General features: G+C 38.9%; 1 protein-coding gene across 4 annotated transcripts in view; it reads right to left on the reverse strand.

Moving 5' to 3' along the window:
• Window positions 1-21,525, reverse strand: part of EPHA6 (EPH receptor A6) — a 608,811-nt gene that overhangs the window by 103,762 nt on the left and 483,524 nt on the right. For 3 of the 4 annotated variants that reach the window (XM_089512280.1, XM_089512277.1, XM_089512276.1), the window contains one exon: window positions 16,344-16,469. The exons of the other annotated variant lie outside the window; for it this stretch is intronic. In XM_089512280.1, the coding sequence (XP_089368406.1) occupies window positions 16,344-16,469 (126 nt within the window). The remainder of the gene's footprint in view (window positions 1-16,343; window positions 16,470-21,525) is intronic. 4 annotated transcript variants of the gene reach the window in all.

The raw sequence follows: 21,525 nt of genomic DNA on the forward strand, positions 1-21,525 counted from the left end.
GAAGAATTCAGTTGAGAATGTGATGTTGACAACTAATAAACTGTGGTTTTGTGGCAACTTTTTCTAGAAACAGTTTCTGCAGTCTGATGATGACTCTGTTCTTTCACCCGGTGTTAACACTAGTTGTATTAGCAACGATCACCTTAATTGAATTCCATAAGTTGTATTCACTGATAACATTTCCAATGCCTTCTGAAATAGTTTCAGCCTTCCCATCTTTTTTAAATGGTGTGCATCTAACTTTATTTCAGTTCTTTCATTTTAAGTACTTCCACTAGATATTCATTACCATCAATATGCTTACCATCAAAATGTAAGGACTACTGTTATGTCTTTAAATTTTCAATCATTTTGTTTTTCAGTTTAGTAGCTTCTCTAAATGTTGCCTTATAAAACACTGACTGAGGAATTGGAATATCAATACCATCATTTGACAACTGTTCACATATTTTAGCTGATTTTCTTGTTGACACACCTGCGATGCTACTAGATTGGTTGCAATTTTACTTTTGCTGTATTTCCTAGGCACTTTTGAAGCATTCTCATCATTGGTTCCATATTCATATTCTTTAGCCTCAGTTTCAGATCCCCAGCAGTAACTTCAAGATCATAAGTTGTTGATGGTAGTGATAGATCTTGAGGTTTTCATCTTTTTGATGGATGGATTGTATCTTTGCTTGCAATTTTATCTGTTGAGTACCCAACTGCTCCCTTGCTTTCCACTTGTAGAAGGTAGCTTTTTTATCTTCACTGGATAACCATTCCCATTCTATTTTTGTGATATCAAAAACTTTATCCAAGGTATTATATTTTCTTCTGTTAACACATTCATCACAAATCATTCATCATAAAGCTTGTCAAGCTTTGATCATATTACCTGATCAACTATCTAAGGTAAATGGATGATACCATAATAATGGCAGAAGACACCAAAGACTTGGAAAGGTTACTGAGGAAGCTCAAAGATGGAAATGCAAAGGCAGGATTAATGCTATACATAAAGAAAACAAAAATTATGACCACAGAAGAGATAAATAAATTCAATCTAGACAATGAGGAAATCAAAATAGTTTTAAAATTCCCATACTTAGGATCATTGATTGGAATGGTAACTACAGTCAAGAAATAAAAAGAAGATTAGGAATGGGAAAGGCAGCAGTGAAAGAACTAGAAAAGTTAGAATTGTCCAAGCCATAATATTCCCCATCACCATGTATGGATGAGAAAGCTGGACAGTAAAGAAAGCAGACTGAAGGAAAATCAACTCTTTTGAAAGGTGGTGCTGGAGAAGAGTGCTTAGGATATCATGGCAGCCGAAAAGACAAACAAATCAGGCTGGGAACAGATAAAGCCAGATATCTCCTTAGAAGCCAAAATGATTAAAATGAGGCTGATGTACTTTTGCCATATAATGAGAAGACATGGATCACCGGAAAAGACAATAATGCTAGGAAAGGTAGAGGGTAAAAGAAGAAGAGGAAGGCTGCATGCCAGATGGATGGACTTAATCAGAGGTTCATGGGCATGGGCTTGCAAGAACTGAGCAGAAAAGTGGAAGATAGGGGTTATTGGAGGTGTCTCATTCACAGATTGCCAAGAGTCGAGTTCATCTTGAGGGCAGATAATAACAATAAAAACAAATTAACCTGGAACTGCCCCTAGAAGCCAGAATGACTAAATTAAGGCTGTTGTATTTTGGACATATAACAAGAAGACAGAACTCCCTAGAAAAGATAACAATGCTTGGTAAGTTGGAGGGCAGAAGGAAGAGAGGAAGACAATACTCTATTGTAGACTCAAGGAAGACATGGCCATGAGTATGAATGACCTGAGCAGGGTTGCTGAGGATAGGGTAACCTGAAGGTCTCTCCTTCATGGGGATGCCATGGGTCAAAATTGACTCAAAGGCAGCTAATGACAAACAACATAAATAGTTTTCATTTTCAGCTTCTGGAGGAATTATTCTTTGCACAACGCAATTAGGCTGCAATCCTAAATCTGCTTACTGAGGAGTAAGATTTCTGAGTGAGTGTGTGGGACTGTGCTATATAAGTATAATAGAAAAAATTAAGCATTTAGAAATCAGAGTGCTTTCTGTGAGAAAGGGTTAAACATGTGTGTTGCTTTCCCACTGGAAGTAAAGAGGCTTCAAAAGTCTTAACTCTTGCTCAGTTGTGCCTTCAGTTATCTTAAAAGTAAAAATGGTCCACTATCTAATTGCAATTCAGAGTCATATAATTTTAAACTGTTCTTTTATTTACAATTCATGTAATATTTATTTTTAATTTTACTTTTAATTTTTACCACAGCTCTGGATTTTGACTGTGTGTAATTTAATTGAATGAGTGATGAATAAGGATGAGACTATAAAGTGCTGTTTCAGTGACAAAATATTCAGAATGTTGTCTTCTGTCATAATTTTAAATACTGAATGAAAGCTCATGTTGATGAATTTCTGAAGTATGAAATTAATCTTTCAGATCATAATCATAATCATACATTCAATGAGCACTAATGTCTGCACTTTTTATTTAAAATAAAATGATGTGAATTATGTAAAAGAAGGAAACATAATAGAGTAAATGCACAGATCGGTACCTATTACCCAAACCTTAAAGTCATGTAAAGGCTTGTTCTACGTACCCCATAATGTGATAAGGCAGGAAAATACAAGAAGGCAGCTTCCTATCACTGGAGTGCTCTCCCCAAAGAGATATACCTTGTATCTACGTTCTGCTTTTTTTTTTTTTGAAATAAGAAGTATTTTCAGGAATGTTTTTTAGTGGTTTGAGATCACCAAACTATTTTATTTCTGATGTGGGATTCACTTGATTTTACAATATGTTGCTGGTTTTATCCAAAGCTTGAAAATAAACTATTATTTGGGGGATTTGTTTGGGATGAGGTCCCAAGGTGCCAACATTTACTTTTTTTTTTTGATGTAAGGTATTTTCTTTTAAAAAAAATAGGAAATTATTCTAATTAATATATTAATTAGAATATTTGTATCCCAACCACACATTACAATAAGAGGTTGGTGGGTTATAAGTATTTCCTCACCTTATCTCATGTCAGCATACAGGCAAAAAGCAATCTAAAAAAAAATCAAGAGCAATTTCCAACAATTTGAATGATCTAAGATATCTAACCACCCCAGGGAACAGCTGCTCCTAAGCCTCAGATGAGACATGTGGTGGTGATGTGGGACTCCTTCTGAGGAGTACAAAATCAGTGGTGTGTGGGCCTGACAAGATGTCTCAAGAGGTGTGTTGTCTCCCTGGGGCAAAGATCCGTGATGTGACAGAAAGGCTGACAAGACTTGTCAAGCCTACTGACCGTTATCCTTTCTTTTGGCCCATGTGGGAACCAATGATACTGCAAGGCACAGACTTCACAATAGCAGATGGGATTATGAGGTTCTGGGTAGGAACCTGTAAGAGATTGATACATAGGTTGTCATCTCATCACTTCTCCCAGTTGGAGGACATGGTTCAGGAAGGGAGAGGAAAATAGCAGAGGTGAACAGCTGGCTCTGCAGATGATGCCACCAGGAATTATTTGGATCCATTGATCATGGGCTGTGGTTTCATGAGGGGGGACCTCTAGCAAGTGATGGGTTGCATCTCACACCAGTTGGCAGAAAAGTTTTTGCCAATAGTCTCAAAAATTTGATCAGGAGGGCTTTAAACTGAGTTATGTGGTGGAGACAATACTTTAGGAGTACTCAGTTGTTCTTACTGCGAGATTTGATTGACCCACCAACCTGGTACAATGTGAAGCTTTACTTGGTCGTCTTGGGGCCAGGTAAGAATTTTTTCTCTTTTCCATGGGTTTTTCGCCTACCCCACACTGTTTCCAGCAGCATATGAGAAATTGGCTAGGGTAGAGTCTGTATAATATTTGATTCGGCTTAAAGTGTTGCATTCTGATTGGTTAATAATCCATCTGCGGCTTAAATATTTGAATTATATTTTGGTGAGCACCTTGGACACTGTTTGGGTGGAAGGGACATTTATGGAACCACCTCTTTAGGCTTTGTTACCTGGGGGGTGGCAGAAAGAAATTGCCCTTAGGTCTGGCTTGAAAGGAAAACTCCGTCTTTAATCTTCATGGACTGGGAAGGGTGCTTTCTGGTTAGACTTGCTTATGTGGGCCGGCCAGCAAATAACACAGCTTTTGGGTTGTTGTTGAGGGTTCTGGTGTTATCGTCCTTGATAAAGCTGCAGAGGTGGTCTGGGGTAAGACAGCTTCTCCAATACTTGGTTTTTGTTAGGAATTAGTTGCACTTCCGTTAAGAATTTAATAAATAGGTCAATAAATGTCCCTGTTTTATCCCATGTCTTGTGTCTGGTCACATAATTCAAGGGGTTGGGTAGCAATTTTCTCTTTCTTGAAAACTCTCTAGAAATTGCCAGAAACCAGTTCATGAACTGGCACTGGTTCTTGACCACCACTTTAAGTAGTACTGATCTAAAACAAACAATGGACAACTATATAAGATCCAAGGCCTGCAGGTTACATATGTCCTTCTTAAATAGCTGCCTGCTGCACATTGCCACTCCCCTACTTTATTTTTATTTTATTTTATTACAAATTATGCTTCCCCTTCACCCTCTAGGGTTGATTGTATCACTTTAGTAAGGAATATTTGCAGGATCCCATTTCTGTCAATGAACAAAAGGAGCCTTCTGTTTACTGATGCAACTCTGCCTCTATCTGTGATCTCTAATAGCTCTGAAGTTGTGTTTGTGACAGAAATTGTTCTTGGTGAATATGCCATTAATCTTCTCTTCAGTTAAAAAGGTAAAATAATGACTAGTGTAGTGCTTCCATTTTTCAGCTTTTGGGGATATCAGAGGAACAGCATGTACACGGAACTATCAAGACTTTTTTTAAAGCAAGAAGCAAAGAAAAATCTTCATCCTCCCATGTGCGCAGAGGTAGATGCAGATAACTCCAGTTATTAACCATTGTGCTCAATTTGCCTTTATGGGCAACATTTTTATTCAACTTTTAAAAAACATGAACCACTTTTAAAATATAAGGGAATTTTAATTAAAAATATTACATACATATATTTGGACCTAAATGTAACTGCATTTAGACCAGGGTGGGAACTATGTGAGGCTTCAGATGCTGCTGATGTTTTTAAGCATTTTCATCCTTGATTTAGACCTGGGGATTAATATAAACAGCCTTTTCCATTATTACCTAGCTCTTAACATAGCAAGAAAAAAATTGCCTCCTTTCATAAACAAAACCTCAAACAAACACTAATTCCACTAATATACAATGTATGGCAGGATACAGAACTAACATCAGCACCAACAGCAGTAAAACGAACAGGATTGCTTTTTTACTTTGAATTGTTATGCTTACTTATTGTTTGTAAGCTGCTCAAAAATTGATGATATAGTACAGAAGTCATAGAATCATAGAATCAAAATCGTAGAGTTAGAAGAGACCACAAGGGCCATCCAGTCCAACCCCCTGCCATGCAGGAAATCTCAATCAAAGCATCCCCGACAGATGGACATCCAGCCTCTGCTTAAAGACCTTCAAGGAAGGAGACTCCACTACACTCCGAGGGAGTGTGTTCCACTGTCAAACAGCCCTTACTGTCAGGAAATTCCTCCTAATGTTGAGGTGGAATCTCTTTTCCTGGAGCTTGCATCCATTGTTCCAGGCCCTAGTCTCTGGAGCAGCAGAAAACAAGCTTGCTCCCTCCTCAATATGACATCCTTTCAAATATTTAAACAGGGCTATCATGTCACCTCTTAACCTTTTCTTCTCCAGGCCAAACATCCCCAGCTCCCTAAGTCGTTCCTCATAGGACATGGTTTTCAGACCCTTCACCATTTTAGTCATCCTCCTTTGGACACGCTCCAGTTTCTCAATGTTCTTTTTGAATTGTGGTGCTCAGAACTGGACACAATATTCCAGGTGGGGCCTGACCAAAGCAGAATATTGTGGCACTATTACTTCTCTTGATCTAGACACTATACTTTTATTGATGCAGCCTAAAATTGCATTGGCTTTTTTAGCTGTTGCATCACACTGTTGACTCATGTTCAATTTGGGATCTACTTGGAGTCCTAGATCCCTTTCACACGTAGTCTCGTTCAGCCAGGTGTCACCCATCCTATATCTGTGCATTTCATTTTTTCACCCTAAGTGCAGTACCTTACATTTCTCCGTGTTGAATTTCATTTTGTTAGCGTTGGCCCAGCTTTCTAGCCTATTCAGGTGATTTTGAATTTTGATCCTGTCCTCTGGAGTAATTTGGTGTCATCTGCAAATTTGATGAGTATGCCCCCAATTATGTCATCCAAGTCATTGATAAAGATGTTGAATAACTGTCCCAGGACAGAGCCCTGTGGGACCCCACTGGTCACTTCTCTCCAGGATGAAAAGGAGCCATTGGTGAGCACTCTTTGGGTTTGGCCAGTCAACCAATTACAAATCCATGTAACAGTTACCTTGTCTAGCCCACATTTTGCAAGCTTGTTTGCAAGAATGTCATGGGAAACCTTGTCAAAGGCCTTACTGAAATCAGGTGATACTATATGCACAGCATTCCCTTCATCTACCAAGCTGGTAATTTTATCAAAGAAAGAGATCTATATATAACAATAAACAAGCAACAGAAAAGTATATAGGTGAGCAACATATTGCTCTCCAAATGTTGACCTGCAACTCCCATCATCTGTATCCCGCACAGTCAATGGATGCTCAGTATCACAGTCCATCATTTGGAGGGCCAAAGGTTGTTTATTCCTGGAACTGTGCAGAACAAATCATAGGTATCTGCACTGTAGCACACAATTAAGAAATTTTTGATCTTCTTCAAAATGACCCATAGTAAACTGGTAATCTATATTTATCCATATTGAAAGAGCTATTTCCCAATTTAAAATTTATATCAAACCAGAGGTTACTATGCAGTCTTCACTGTTTCTCAGTCTCAGTCCCCTGTCCAATAATCTGTGATACAGAAATAATAATACTGTCCTACAGAATTACTGCAAAGCTTATTTAAAATTTACCAACTGCTGACAATTGTTAAGCAAGAATTATCAAAAATGGCTTGGATTCAGACATGCACTCATGAGTGTTGCAGTAATGATGCTCTATTAAAATGTTATGCAAGCAGAACTATAGCACTAAAATATCTTATGCAATGTTGTGCAACCCTGTGAAGAGTCCAGTGCTCATACAACATGGTACATTGGTTCAGGAAGGTTTAATTCATGGAATGACTGTACCTAATAGTTACATTAGTTGCTATGCTGCACAACATGCATTCCACAGGTAAAGGATAGTTTTTTAATTCCACCTAGACTTTGAAAATCCAACTCACAGTTGGAAAATTTGTGAGGAAGATGTAGTGAGTAAATTTCACCAGTTTCTGGAGTGAATGGCTAGCAGCAGTAGCAGTTTGTTCTTTGTTTCCAGTGATGATGTCCACAATATTATCCTAACTTCCAACATTCAATCTGAATTCCAATAATGCTACAAGACAACCTTCACTTGTAGAAGGGGGGAAAAGGCCACTAAGTAATTAACTTTTTGTGAGAGATCTAAATATTTTCATCCCTTAAATCATCAAACTAGTATTTTATTCAGCCTTATGACAATACAAGCCTTATGTCTTCAACACATTACATCTTCCTGAAGTCCATTGAAAATAAGTATTATAACACCGAAAGCAAGAGGTAGTTTTATAGAGTCAAGGGAGAATGGGAGCCAAAGTGATGGATGAAGGTAAGACCAAGTATGGGGCTAGGAATGCTTGGTCTAAAAGCACACCATCTAAAAGGATAAGGAAACTATTTCCCACCCAGTGTGTAGACAGGCTCATTCTCATGCTCCTTGCAGTAAAGGGTTTATTAACTTTAATCCAAAGGAGAAGGGGAACCAGACAAAGAAATGCTGGCACTTGTGATGGCTGGGAGGGACATATTTCAAAATGTATCACATTTCCAGAGCTACCAATGAATTCTTGGAAATGCATTTTTGTTGTGAAATTTTTTTGAATCAGCTTTAAAAAATGAGTGTTTTTACACAAACTGTTAACAACAGAGAAGCATTGCTGGAAGCTCATTTTATGTTGCAGGGTTGCCATATTGACCACTTGGCTAGATTCTATCCACACTCTAGCTAAATGTCTGTTTACATCATTAACTGGCCTGCATTTCAAAAATATCTGTATGCTTTGTAGAACTGCAAATATGAGATATAAAGTACAGTATTTATTTGCTCAACATTGGCCAGGGTGGGGGAAGTAGTGAAATCTGCTCCCATCTTTCTTTAACTTTAATAACTGGGCTTTCTATAGGAAACTGGTGATAGCTACAGAGGTAAAGCAAAACTGGAGTAACACATCCATGAGGAAAAAGACTTCTTGATTCCTTTTGAAACTTTTTGAGGTACTTCTGTGATTGCTGTCCACAGAAAATAAATATGAAATCCTGAGTTTTAGTGTAGTTTTTTTTTCTGGGAAACAGGATATTTATCCTTAAACAAAAGTTAATAGCAACAACTTCATACTCTCTCTAACCCACACCCTTTTGCATGCTGCCCAAGTATTATTTGGGATTGGGATGTTGTTTAGACAGAGAATATCACACTACACTGCTACTGCACTATTATTCCACTTTAACTGCTATGACTGCCTCCTGTGGAATTCTGGAGTTTGTAGTTGAGTGAGGCCTAAGAGCTCTCTGGTTGAGAATTATAAATACTCCTCCCTAAACTGCAAATCCCAGGATTCCCCTAGAGACAGCCATTTCAATTAAAGTAGAATTACAGTGCTACAGTGTAGTGCGATAGAGAACGAGTATGTGGGGTGGAGGCACCACCCTGAGTCCCTATGTTGGGAGAAAGGAAGAAGATAGAGAATTAAAAAAAGAAATATATATATAAAATTATTTCAACACTGCAAAGTAGCCAAGCATTATTTTTATATTCCTGGGAGTGGGTGAGAGAAAGTAGTTTAGGACAGCATAGCCCAGCACTGTGAAATCTCCTGGTCCTATATAGAATTGGACTACAATCCTGGTGGGTTTTTGGGGTGGTGGGGAGATATAGTTATGTGGTCTCTGAACTTGACTCTAGCGACAACACTTTTTGGAGTGTACAGGATTACAGTGATTAGTTGCTCTCCCCCAGAGAAAAATGAGGGGGCACTCTTGTAAGTAGGTGGATGGATGCTGAAGGGAAAATAAATGTTAATCCCTTTTCTCAGAGCTACTTCTCTAATCCATCAAATGGCACCTTTAGGAAAACACTCTCCCTCCAACCTGAAACAGTTGGGAGTGGCACATCTGTCAAACAATGTTTTAAAATGCTGCAGTAGAAGTTATTACCATCCTCTTTAACCTTTGTAACTCAGTGAATATGTTTATGTTTTCTTTGTGAACTAAAAGAACACAAGCAATATTTTCAAATTACTTTCAAGTACAATATACAATTCATCTACATCTTCCATAATTTTCTTCTCATGTTTGCTGGGTAATACACATCACTTAAGTGTGAGCACTGAAGATGTAACTGACCAAAAATGGAAAATAACTCTAGTACAGTAGTGTCTCTACATCTATAGCTAAATGATCCTGACCTTGTTTCTTGTTTCTTTATTCTTCCAGCTCATTTGCTGTTAGATTCTGAATTTTAAACACCCTACTGTTCTCCATTTATACTTCTGCTTTTCACCTTTTGCATCACACCCACTCATTTGTGATTTATAACTGAAAAGAATGAGTCAAAATAATATGTAGAACTTCTGACATTTCAAAATATTCTCTAAATATATGTAATATAACACACTAGAAATGTTATTCCTATTTCTGGGCAAAATTCAAACTGTAAATAAAAATAGGAATTGGTAATTGAATTAATGGTTGACAGCTTGTGTCAAACTGAAAAGGAGTGAATAATATTCCAGAACATTCATTTTTTTTTACTAACAATATCATTTTTTTCTATTACAGTGGGCCTTCCACTTACACAGTGATCCATTTGGGATCCGCCTGTTTAAGGAGAAATCTGTGTATGCTGACGCCCCATTGGAGTGTGCTTGCACACCATGGGTGTGCGCACTATTGCTTCTATCGACATTGGAAGCTGAAAGCTGCATATAGTGCGCCCACATATGGCGTGGGTGCACTGTATACAAGAGGCTATTTTTTTTACACTCCCATTTCTCTTGTTTCTGGAAGTGACTTTTGGTGATGGACACTCATCTTTTGGCTAAGTGTAAGACAACAAGGGGCCACTCTACCCCTGTGCTTCTGTGGTTTCGGTAGCCCAGTCTGATCACATATCTTGAGCTCTAACCCAAACACATTCCCTATAACAACTCAAAAACTATTAACCCCTTCTTCAAGTTGCTGCAAACACAATAGCGTCAACAAGATGCACCAAACATCTTCCTCCTGATGGAAGGAGCAAGTGGGGTGTAGGGATTTGTGTATTGAGCTAGAACTTTCAAATCCCCTCTCAGCCATGGAAACCTACTTGGTGACTTTGGATAAGTCATAAATTTCCACCTGAGGGGAAGGGAATGGTAAAGCTTCTCCGAATAAATCTTGTCCAAAAAACCCTACAATAGGTTCACCATGAGCTGGGATCAACTTGAAGGCATATAACAACAACAGTGAAGATATAAAATGTGTGTGTGCAGTGGCAAGCAATTATTATTAATAAATATTTAATTTATATCATATATTTGTCCCAATACAGGGCCAAAGGCTGGTCATGATTTTGACTAAGGAATAAATACATGAATGTTAAAAAAGCAAACGAAGCTTTTATTGTGAGATTACCATTAGGTAGGAAAGCTTCCCATGAGTGCTAAAATAACAACTAAGGGGTACACAGATTGCCTTTAAGGGGCAGCATGCAGACGCCCCTTTCCTGGCTGGATCGGGGCCATGGCAACCTTACGCCGCAGCCCCGATCCAACCTTTGGAGAGCGTCCAAGGGGTGCCATCTGTGATGGCATAGCTTTATGATGCCTCTTCGACAATGCATCATGTGAATGCAGCACTGGAAGTGCATCATGATGGTGCGTGCCATGTGGACTGGCGTGCACCAAAATGGTGCTGTGGGGCAGAGTTAGGGTATCCAGCAACCACCATAGGCCGGTGCTTTCTGCCAATCTGTATAGGGCCTCAACTAGGTTAAGAGTTAATGTGATTGCCCTGTTTAAATATTTGAAGGGATGCCATACTGAAGATGGAGCAAGCTTGTTTTCTGCTGTTCCAGGGAAGAGAACACAGAACAAAGGATACAAGCTTTAGATTCCAGCTCAACATTAGGAGGAACGTCCAGATAGTAAGAGCCCCGGAGTGTGGTGGTGTCTCCTATTGTAAACAGAGGATGGATGGCCATCTGCCAGGGGTGTTTTGATTGTGAATTCTTGAATGGTGGCGGGGGGGGGGGGGGGTTGGACTTGATGGCTCTTGTGGTGTCTTCCAACTCTATGATTCCATGATTCTATGATTCTATGAAGTTCATTTCTGTTTTGTATACACCTTAAATACATAGCCTGAAAGTATTTGTAGACACAATATTTTGAATAAATTTATGTATGATACAAAACTTGTGTACACAGAACCATCAGAAGGCAAAACTGTCACTCTCTAGTGTAAATTCACCAAAAATAATAGATAGATAGATAGATAGATAGATAGATAGATAGATAGATAGGACAGCCACATGGACAATTTTGGAATTTGGAGTATTTTGGATTTTGAAATTCTGGATAATGGAGACTCAATCTGTTTTAGTATATACTGCTAGGAATATCATATCTTGATTAATAAAAATAATGGGTAGTGTTGTACCATTAGTATGAATTCACACACACAAAAAAAAAGGGGGGGGGGAGAAAAAAAAGGAAGTGGAGCAGATGAAATTTTCTCATGTTGTGTCCTTCTCAACCTACGGTGATTCTAAGTCAAACCTTACATGGGGTTCTCTGGGCTTAGAGAGTGTGATTTGCCCAAGGTGACCCATTGGATTTCCATAATCGAGTGGGGCATTGCACCCTGATCCTTCCTGTGTAGTCTAATGGTCAAATCATTAACCATGTTGACTCTTACCAAGGATAATTAAAACGAGATACTTAACATATCAGACTTGAACACTTATGAGGAAAAGAGCTTGAACATTGTTTTTCATGAAGAAGCTGCTTGATGACTGGTCTTTATTTTCAGCTCATATGACCATTAAAATTAAAAGTCAGAACCAGGAAGTTCTGCAACATAATGTCCAGTCTATATGTTCTACATGCAATGAGGGTGAGGAGGTCAGATGCTATTGAATTTTCATGGGAAAGGCCCATTGCAATCAGTGAGGCTTAGATTTCTAACCAATGATGTTCAATGAAAGGGATTAAGGATGGAAGTAACAGTCAAACATATGTGCAAAATGGTTGACAAATATGTTTAATAGTGGCCGGTTACAGACCGGCACTTGGGACGTCCGCAGGACGTCCCATTCTAAAAAAGGGGCATCTCTTCTAGACACCCCTGGCTCTAATACGGACTCTGTCCGTACAATATGGCGCCGGCTGTTCCACACGGCTGGCGCCATCTTTACGTATCGGACGCTGTGCGTCCGAACGTGTCGCGGTGCTAATGACGTCGCGAGTGCGCCAGCGGCACCTCGTGACGTCATTAGGGCGCCGCAGAAAGAAGCTCCATTTTGGAGCTTCTTTTTTGCTCCGCAAGGGAGCCGCGCAGTGTGGCTGCGACGGCTCCCTTACGGAGCAAACAGTGGCGGCGGCAGATCGCCTCAAAGCGGTGGTCTATAACCCGCCAGTGTTAAGAAACACTGACAAGAGAAATATTGGATAGGTATCTTAGTAGTTGGGGACTTGTTCTGTTCAAAATTTGCTGTTGTGATTTTGCACTGAAAACAGCATTTTCTGAACAGAAAACAGTATTTTCTGGAAAAAAAATCTGCATAGAAAATGCTATTTCCTGTGCATAAAATGCTGTTTTCAGTGCAAAACATACTTTGGAAACATAATTAGAAAACCTGACACCTTAGAAAAGATAATAATGCTAGGAAAGCTGAATGGCAATAGAAAGAGAGGAAGACTGCATTCCAGATGGATTGACCGAATGAAGGAGGCCATGGTGCTGACCTGATCAGAGGACTTGATCAGAGCAGGACCTGATTAGTTGAGGATGGGGAGTTTGGAGGTGTCTCATTCACGGGGTCACCAAATTGAATCAAAGACAGTTAACAACAAATTTAACCACAATAATATTCAAGTCTCAAATTAAATATAGCTAAATGTGGCTTTAGTTTTTCATTCCAATGCTTTCTAAAGCACAACTCTGCCACTGATTACTGAGACAGCATTAATTAATTAATTAATTAATCTTTATTTATATACCACTATTCCAATGATCACAGTGGTTTACAATCAGTTAAAATACGAAAACAGCAAAATCCAATAAAAGAAATCCCCCCACATTAAACAATAAAATACAAGCGATAAAAATATCCATCATTCAATCACCTTTTAAAACCAATAACACCAAGGACATCCATTACATTACAACAGCATAAAAGGAGAAGAGTGGAATTAAGGGACATGGGGGAAAGCAAGGAGGGAAAAGTGAGTCTTTAGGTTTTTCCTAAAAGACTCCAGGGAGGGGGCTAAGCGGAGCTCGTCAGGGAGAGAGTTCCAAGCCTGCGGGGCCGAAGCAGAAAAAGCCCTATGTGCAGACATCACATATCTCGTGTCAGGGACTCTCAAAAGCTGTTTCCCACCCGACCGGAGAGTGCAGGGCGGATTGTATGGGGAGAGGCGGTCCTCCAAGTACCCTGGGCCCAAGCCATTTAGGGCTTTATAGGTTATAACCAACACCTTGTATTGCGCCCGGAAGCAAATTGGCAGCCAGTGTAGGTCCTCCAATACCGGTGTTATATGGCTGGCTCTGGAGGTACCAGTAACCAGTCTAGCTGCCATGTTCTGAACCAATCGAAGCTTCCAAGTTTGGTACAAGGGTTGCCCCATGTAGAGCGCATTACAGAAATCGAGTCGAGAGGTTACCAGTGCGTGTACCACTGTTTCAAGGTCCCTCCGGCCCAGGTAGGGTCGCAGCTGGCGTATCAGCCGAAGCTGATAACAGGCGCCTCTGACTGTCGCATCCACCTGAGAGGTTAGGTGGAGCGACGAGTCCAGAAGCACCCCCAGACTGCGAACAGTGTCCTTTACAGGGAGCGTGACCCCGTTCAGGACAGGTGGAAAAATTTCCATCCCTGGACTAGGGGAACCTATCACAAGTACTTCCGTTTTCTCTGGATTCAAGCTGAGTCTATTTTCCCTCATCCAGCCCATCACTGACTCCAAGCAGGCATTGAGCGGAGAGATGCCATCCCTAGTCACTGCATCAGTTGGGGACACAGAGAAGACTATTTGGGTGTCATCAGCATACTGATAACACCGCGCCCCATGTCTCCGGATGATCTCTCCCAGCGGCTTCATGTAAATGTTAAATAGCATAAGGGACAGAATCGCTCCCTGAGGGACCCCAGATGTGAGGGCCCTCTTGTCGGAGCGACAGTCCCCCAGCTCCACCATCTGGAATCTACCCAAGAGGTAGGAACGGAACCACTGCAAAGCAGTGCCCCCGATGACCAACTCCCCCAGGCAATCCAGAAGGATACCATGGTCGATGGTATCGAAGGCCGCAGAGATGTCCAAGAGCACTAACAGCCATGAAGAGCAGGGATCGAGAGAGCTCGTCGTCTTCCTAACGCTACTGAGGATCTTGTCCACATCCTCGGTATTTACAGACTCAAAATGATCCAGTACAACTGAGTCCACGGAAGCTCTGGACGCCTCTTCTCTCGATTCTGAACCAATAACAGCGTCGAGATCAGCCCTTAGCCGAGAGATTTTATCCGTGAAGAAGTTGTTAAACTCGTCACAGCAGGCTTTAGATGGCTCCAATAATGGGTTCAGGGGAGGAGCCAGTTGGGTAAGCTCTCTCACAACCCTGAACAGCTCTGCCGGATGCAACTCCGCGGACGCAATACGTGCAGCAAAGAACGAGTTCTTGGCTGCACCTATTGCCACTCCGTAGGCCTGCAAATGAGACTCTAGGAGTGTCTTGTCGGCTAAGTCCTGATGTGTCCGCCATTTTCGCTCTAGTCGTTGCACAGCCCGCTTCCTTTAACCTCCTTATGAGGGATAAGATGGATGTGGAGAGTGCATAGGTTGCTATCACTATCAGAAATGAGATTATTTGATCAATAATCCCTATGAGAATATTGCAGTTTTGCAGCTCCTAAAAATGCAGCTGTGCATGGATTGCTCTTGATGACTCAAGCATAAATCTATTTACTTAAAAATGGTATATTAGCTTGCAACTGAACCTAACATGTATAAATGAATCTATTCCAATTGAACATACCAAGCAATGCGCATTTATTATTAAAACACAGAATGGCATCTTCTGAATTTTATTATGTAAAATGTGAATTTTATTATGTAGATATGATTAGTGGGAGAGGATTAATGATATTTCAGTGAAAAATACATATTAAGAGCAGTTGAAACTGAGGATAAACCAATTTGATCAAGAAGGCTACTATCCTTTGTACCAGAATGCTGAAAATTATACTTGGACTTCAGAATGAATAACTGCTCCCCTATGATATTCACTGAATATTTTTCCAGCATGTATTTGTGAATTCAACCTATTCTTAATTGTCAATTTATATAAGACAATCATTTTATGTTAGAAAAAAATAATGAGCTCTCTGGTGCATATGGAAATCTAACTTCCTTTTAATGTAATTCTATTAGAAACTAAGGCAATACTTTCTCTACTGTAAATTAATATGTCATGATTTGTAGTTAAGAAAACCTGCTTCTTGACCTTGATATAGATGGCAAGCCTATTGACTTTGTGAAATTTTTTATATCACAGGAGATTCCAAACAAACATTTTTTACCCACCCATTTTGTACAATCTAGGTATGCTGTACAACCTGTCATGGTACAATTCATGATTGCATTCAATATACTGAGTTTTCTAGACACCATAACCTTTTTTTTTACTATAGTATTCATTTTTTAAAAAAAAGATGCCCTTCAGTTTTGTTATACTTTCTTTAATGTATTTCTGATAAACAAGCACCTTTGTTCACTTTTATATAAACCTCTCAACTTCTTTTTGTGAAACCGAAGGAAATAGTAAACACCTGTGCAACAAAAAGTGTATTAGGCAACATAAACGTACTATAGTATTAAATTTGGTCCCAAGAACCAAAACCTCCTCAGAACTTGCTCTTTGTTCACTTGGAATACCTACCAGAAGAAATCCTGGGAGGCAAAGATCCTCCCCGTGTCAGAGGATGTGGGGCCGGAATGTTAGTTAACAATCCTTCCCTCAGGAATCTCGGGCAAAGAGACTTCACCCCAATGGTCGGGAAGGATCCTTATAAAAGATAAAAATTGTAAGTCAATAGACAGGCAGTGTTGTTCCTGAAAAGAAGCTGTTGGTTTCAAAAAGAGAGACAGGCCACAAACAATGTCATTAGTGTTAATTTGTAACCTGTTGTGGTCAGAAAAAAAAGTCTGGTAAACTCAGATAAGCCAAAAAGTCAGTACTTGCAGGCCAAACACAGAAATTTGATTCCAAGAATTAAGTTTTATGATCATACAACAACACACATTTCAAGTAAGAAAAAAAAATGTGAGGAATGGAAAATGTTCATCAACTCAATCCATTGCTTTCCCTAACTCCAAGGTCTCACACTTCCATGTTTTAGGAGATGACATATTTTCCAATAAGATGCTTAGCTTGTTTTAGGGTAATAATCTTCCTCCAACATGGTGCTCTCCAGATATTTTAGATTGAAATTTCCACTGTGTCTTACCATTGGGAGCTATTTTCCAAAACACATAGAGGCAACATTGCAAAAGACTGCCTTAAATATACTTGTAGCTGAACAATGGGTTCTCTTGGCTCATACTGCTAAATGGTCAAGCAATGATCTCAGTAATTCCTACCTTCTCTTTCCCTTCCCTATCTCATACATCTTGCTTTGGAACAGACTTTCCAGTTTGTCAAATTACAGTTTCCTATGATGTCCAATCCAGGAAACTCTAGTTTAAGGCAAAGGTGGGAAGCTTGTAGTTTACAGACTACATGCAGTCTACCAGGGATTGTAGTAATTTTTCTGAACACCTCAGCCCCTATCATTTGTGCCAAAAAATTAGAAATGATTAGTTAAACTGGCAGAAATCAACCTGGGTTTTAAAAGCAACCCAATAAACCTGTTCTAGATATGAAAAAATGGAAGTTACTCTCTAGTTACTTCTGTTTTTAAGGGTGTGAGTGTGGTCTGCTGAGGCCTGGAGAGGTGGGCATGGTGGATGTGGCCCAAGTCCTTTGCCAGCTGCCCCACTTTAAGCAAATTTTACAAACCAGGATTGCAAGGTACTTTTTAAATTTCATTTATAGACAGGATGAAGCTACAATTTTCTCAGTTTAGATATGGAAATCCAAGCATGAGAGGAATAAAATGCTCAAGATTGTAACTGAAGCAGCAGCAATGTGTCTTAGTTAGAACATTGCATGCCTTAATCTTAATCTTAATTTTCCAACAGGTAAATTACACCAGGTCCTAATGGTTCTCTGTGGACATGTTTTTTTTTTTAAATGTAAATTATGAACAGTATATAGCTACACCACTGACATTTCTTCCCAAAATTGTATGTTTTAGCTTTGATTCTGAAACTATGGAATTTATGGAAAGGTATGTGTACTTCTCATGACATCTGATGTGGGAAATTGGCACTATATTTGCACCCACTGGCTAGAATTGTTTTCTCTTTCTTGGAAACTTGCTGGATACTAGCTGGTAACTGTTCAGGACTGGCGCTGATCCTGAGACCTCCAATCTGAATAGTACTTTGTTAGACTAATTAATAATTAAATCTGATTCTGTAAAAACAACAACAACTAGAAGTAACATTAGCCAATAGACTGTAGGGAGCATTTCCAAATCTTCTATATAGTATTGATATAGAGTTAGAGTTGAGGACACAAGTGTAATTGGTTTGAATTCTCATTTACGTTTTTATGGCTTCAGAGTCTACCTTCCTCAGTGCTGTGAAAGAACTAAATAACTGTAGTACAGAGTGTTATTTCTAGAGAGAAATGGAAAATCTTTCTTGCTGTGGTGGCGACCTTAATCTTGACCCAGCATTAACAGCTTGGTAAGGGTACTAACATGAAGGGGGATAGTACAGAGAGTGAAAACTTTGTTGTGTGGGGAAGACCAGCTCACTGAGTTGTCCAAATCCTTAATCATTAGTTTAATAAATGGAATAGTGACATTTACTAGACCAGGTCATAGTGACTCAGTTATCTCCTATTGGAAATGTTGAACCCCCTCCCCTGTTCTTTTTCTAAAAAAAATGAACTACATGAGTGGGCATAAGTAAATGAAATATAATGGAAACCCCCCCGCCAAAAATCACCAAAAATACATCCAGCATTTAATGGCCACTAAGTGTGGGAGAGGATTCATATTAACACATTAAGAACTCTATCTCAAAGGTATCTACATATCAGTCATATGGAAATTTACAGTTATGTCTGTTGTACAAGCATTTGGTACGCTTTTAAGAAGTTGTTTTGAGTTTTTCCATTTAATTGGAGATCATGATAAAGCAATACCAAACTTACAGTAACTTGTTCAATAATTTTTTTTTAGCTGACAATAATTTATTTTAAACTTTGGAGAACTGTAATTATACATAAATCTGAACATGTAAGGTTACCCTTAACTAAACTAAAAGGAATACGACAAAATAGAATCTTATGACTACTACTTTTTTATTTGATTTGAATGTAGAAACTCTTGTGCCTTGGAACTGGCAGAAAGAAATCAAAGGAAGCATCTGTTACAAGAGTAATTAAGTGAAAATGACATTCTTTTTGCAGTGATAAATGATAAAAGTGAAAACTCTGAAGCTATTAGTTGGATTCTAAAACAAATTGAGTCTATATTTTAAAACATAAACACTGGTGGGATTTTGCTTAAGGAACTGATAGATTTGGATAAATGGCAGAGTTTTTATATCTAAAAGTGAAGAATACACACTATTAAAACGAATAAACTTCACTTAATATATGTCTCATGGTCTGCACATGGTCATAGTTACTGAATACATTGAGAAGAATTTTAAAATACATTTTTGGGGTTTTATTTGTTTGCCCACAGGTTGTTTCCGACTTATGGTGACCCTAATGCAAACCTGCTGTGAGGCTTTCTTGGCAAGATTTGCCCAGAGTGAGTTTGCCAGATCCCTCCTCTGAAGCAGAGTATATGACATGCCCATAGTAATCCAGTGGGTTTCCATGGCCAAGTAGGGATTTGAATTCTTTTCTCCAGAGTCCCCGTCTAATACTCAAACACTATAAGTTACATTAAATAGAGGGACATTGAATATTTAAAATGTGGTCCCATTGTTGCTAATTAACTGCCACACTAATGGGTTTGTATCAGAACATTTTAGATTGAAATCCTAAAGATGCAGTGGCATACCTGTTCTGAGCAAATATGCAGAGGATCACATAATTAGTTTTCATGCTTGGGATTTTTAAGAGAAAGAACATAATGACTGGGAAAAATAAGTGCACATCATGAAATAGCGTGGCTGTTAAATGTTAATATAATGTTAGTGGATCATTATACTTTAAAACCATTAAAATATTCAGATATAATACACTGTACCATTTTTCTTTTCATATATAGATTATTATTATTATTATTATTTATTTATATAGCGCTGTAGATTTGCACAGCGCTGTACATAAAAACAATAAATATAAAAGAGTAAACCTGCCTATGGCGTACAATCTAAGAAATAATAGGATAATACACATAAAATACATAGCGCTAAAGGAAATGGTTCAGTAAAACAGGGAACAAAAGAACATCACATAACAAATGATCGTCACGCAATGCCTGGGAACGCTTCTCTGAACAGGATGGTCTTCAACTCTGCTTTGAAGCTGGTTAAAGAAGTGATGGCCCTTTCTCGCGGGGGAAGAAGGTTCTAGGAGTGAGGGGCAGCAAGTGAAAAGGGGCGAGTCTGAGATGGGGCAGAGGAAATCCTAGGCTGAGACAGTAGACCTTGACTACTACCAGAACAGAGGGCCCTAGTGGGAAGGTGAGGAGAAATAAGGTCTGATAAGTAAGGAGCGGCCAGCCCATGGAGGGCTTTAAACGTGGACAGCAGGAGCTTATACTGAATAAGGAAAGGGAGGGGGAGCCAGTGAAGGGATGCCAACAAAGGAGAGACATGGTCAGAGCAGTGGGCAGATGTGATAATGTGTGCAGCTGAATGCTGGACAGAAATTAAAGGACGGAGGTGAGAAAGAGGAAGCCCAGCCAGGAGGACATTACAGTAATCAAGTCTTGAGACCACTAGGGCATGGACCAGGATCTTGGCAGTAGAGGCGGAGAGATAAGGTCGGATTTTGGCAATGCTGTATAAAAAGAATCTACAAGACTTGACTGAGGTCTGGATCTGGGGGATACACGACAGAGAAGAATCAAAGATAAAACCAAGGCTTGCTGGGCTAGGCCAACAGTGAATAATTCATTATGAAAATGATTGAAACTGCTGACTGAATGAATTTCAAAAGACAGAAAAGAAACAACATTAAATTTTATAAATACAATTCCATCCATTTCAGATATTCCTGTATTTTGAAATAAGGCTCTAGTTGAAGTTTATATGGGTATTTTCTACTGTTTACAAAAATCAGTAGAAGGCCAATGTACCAGCATTGTGTATTTCAAAGAAACTGAGAAATTAAATTAAAATTACTGCACATAATTACTTTAGGAAGCACCAATTCTAGAGGTATACATTCAGCTGACCTATATTTTGGTTTTTGCCTCTCTGTGGGTGTCTCTCTGTGTTTTGATGATGACAAGGAAGGGCTACTACCAGTATTAATAACTGCCTTGCAAGGAGGTTTTTTTTTTTTTTGCTAACTCTGCTTCATACTTCCATTATTTTCAGAAGGAACTGCATGCTTTCACCTCAGAGACAGACAACACCTGCCACTCATTATAATCAGGAAATAAACAGGTTTCTTAATCTTCATGGGATGTAATTTTGTAGTGATTAACAGAAATGTACAAAAATCCCAGGAAGAAAATTTAAATAAAACATTGTTCATTTATATCTTTCCAAGTTTACTTAGGCACAGTAACAAAAAGTAATGTTGTCTTTATGTAAACTTAGAAAGGAATAAATAGCGATGAATCATTTATCATCCTTGCCAAAAACTTTATCATTCTTTTGCACAATAGATACTTCAGTTCTCTTTTACAGTATGATATATAAATACTTTGAAAATATAAAACTTAATTATGTCATTTTACAGACGGAAGACCGTTATTTATTTATTTATTTATTTATTTTCTTGAAGAGATTCTGGACTAAACTAAATGTTACACACAAAT

This window comes from Sceloporus occidentalis, unplaced genomic scaffold (assembly GCF_023333645.1).
Source record: "Sceloporus occidentalis isolate IW3139 unplaced genomic scaffold, rSceOcc1.0.p SCAF_2, whole genome shotgun sequence".
NCBI classification, from domain to species: Eukaryota; Metazoa; Chordata; class Lepidosauria; order Squamata; family Phrynosomatidae; genus Sceloporus; species Sceloporus occidentalis.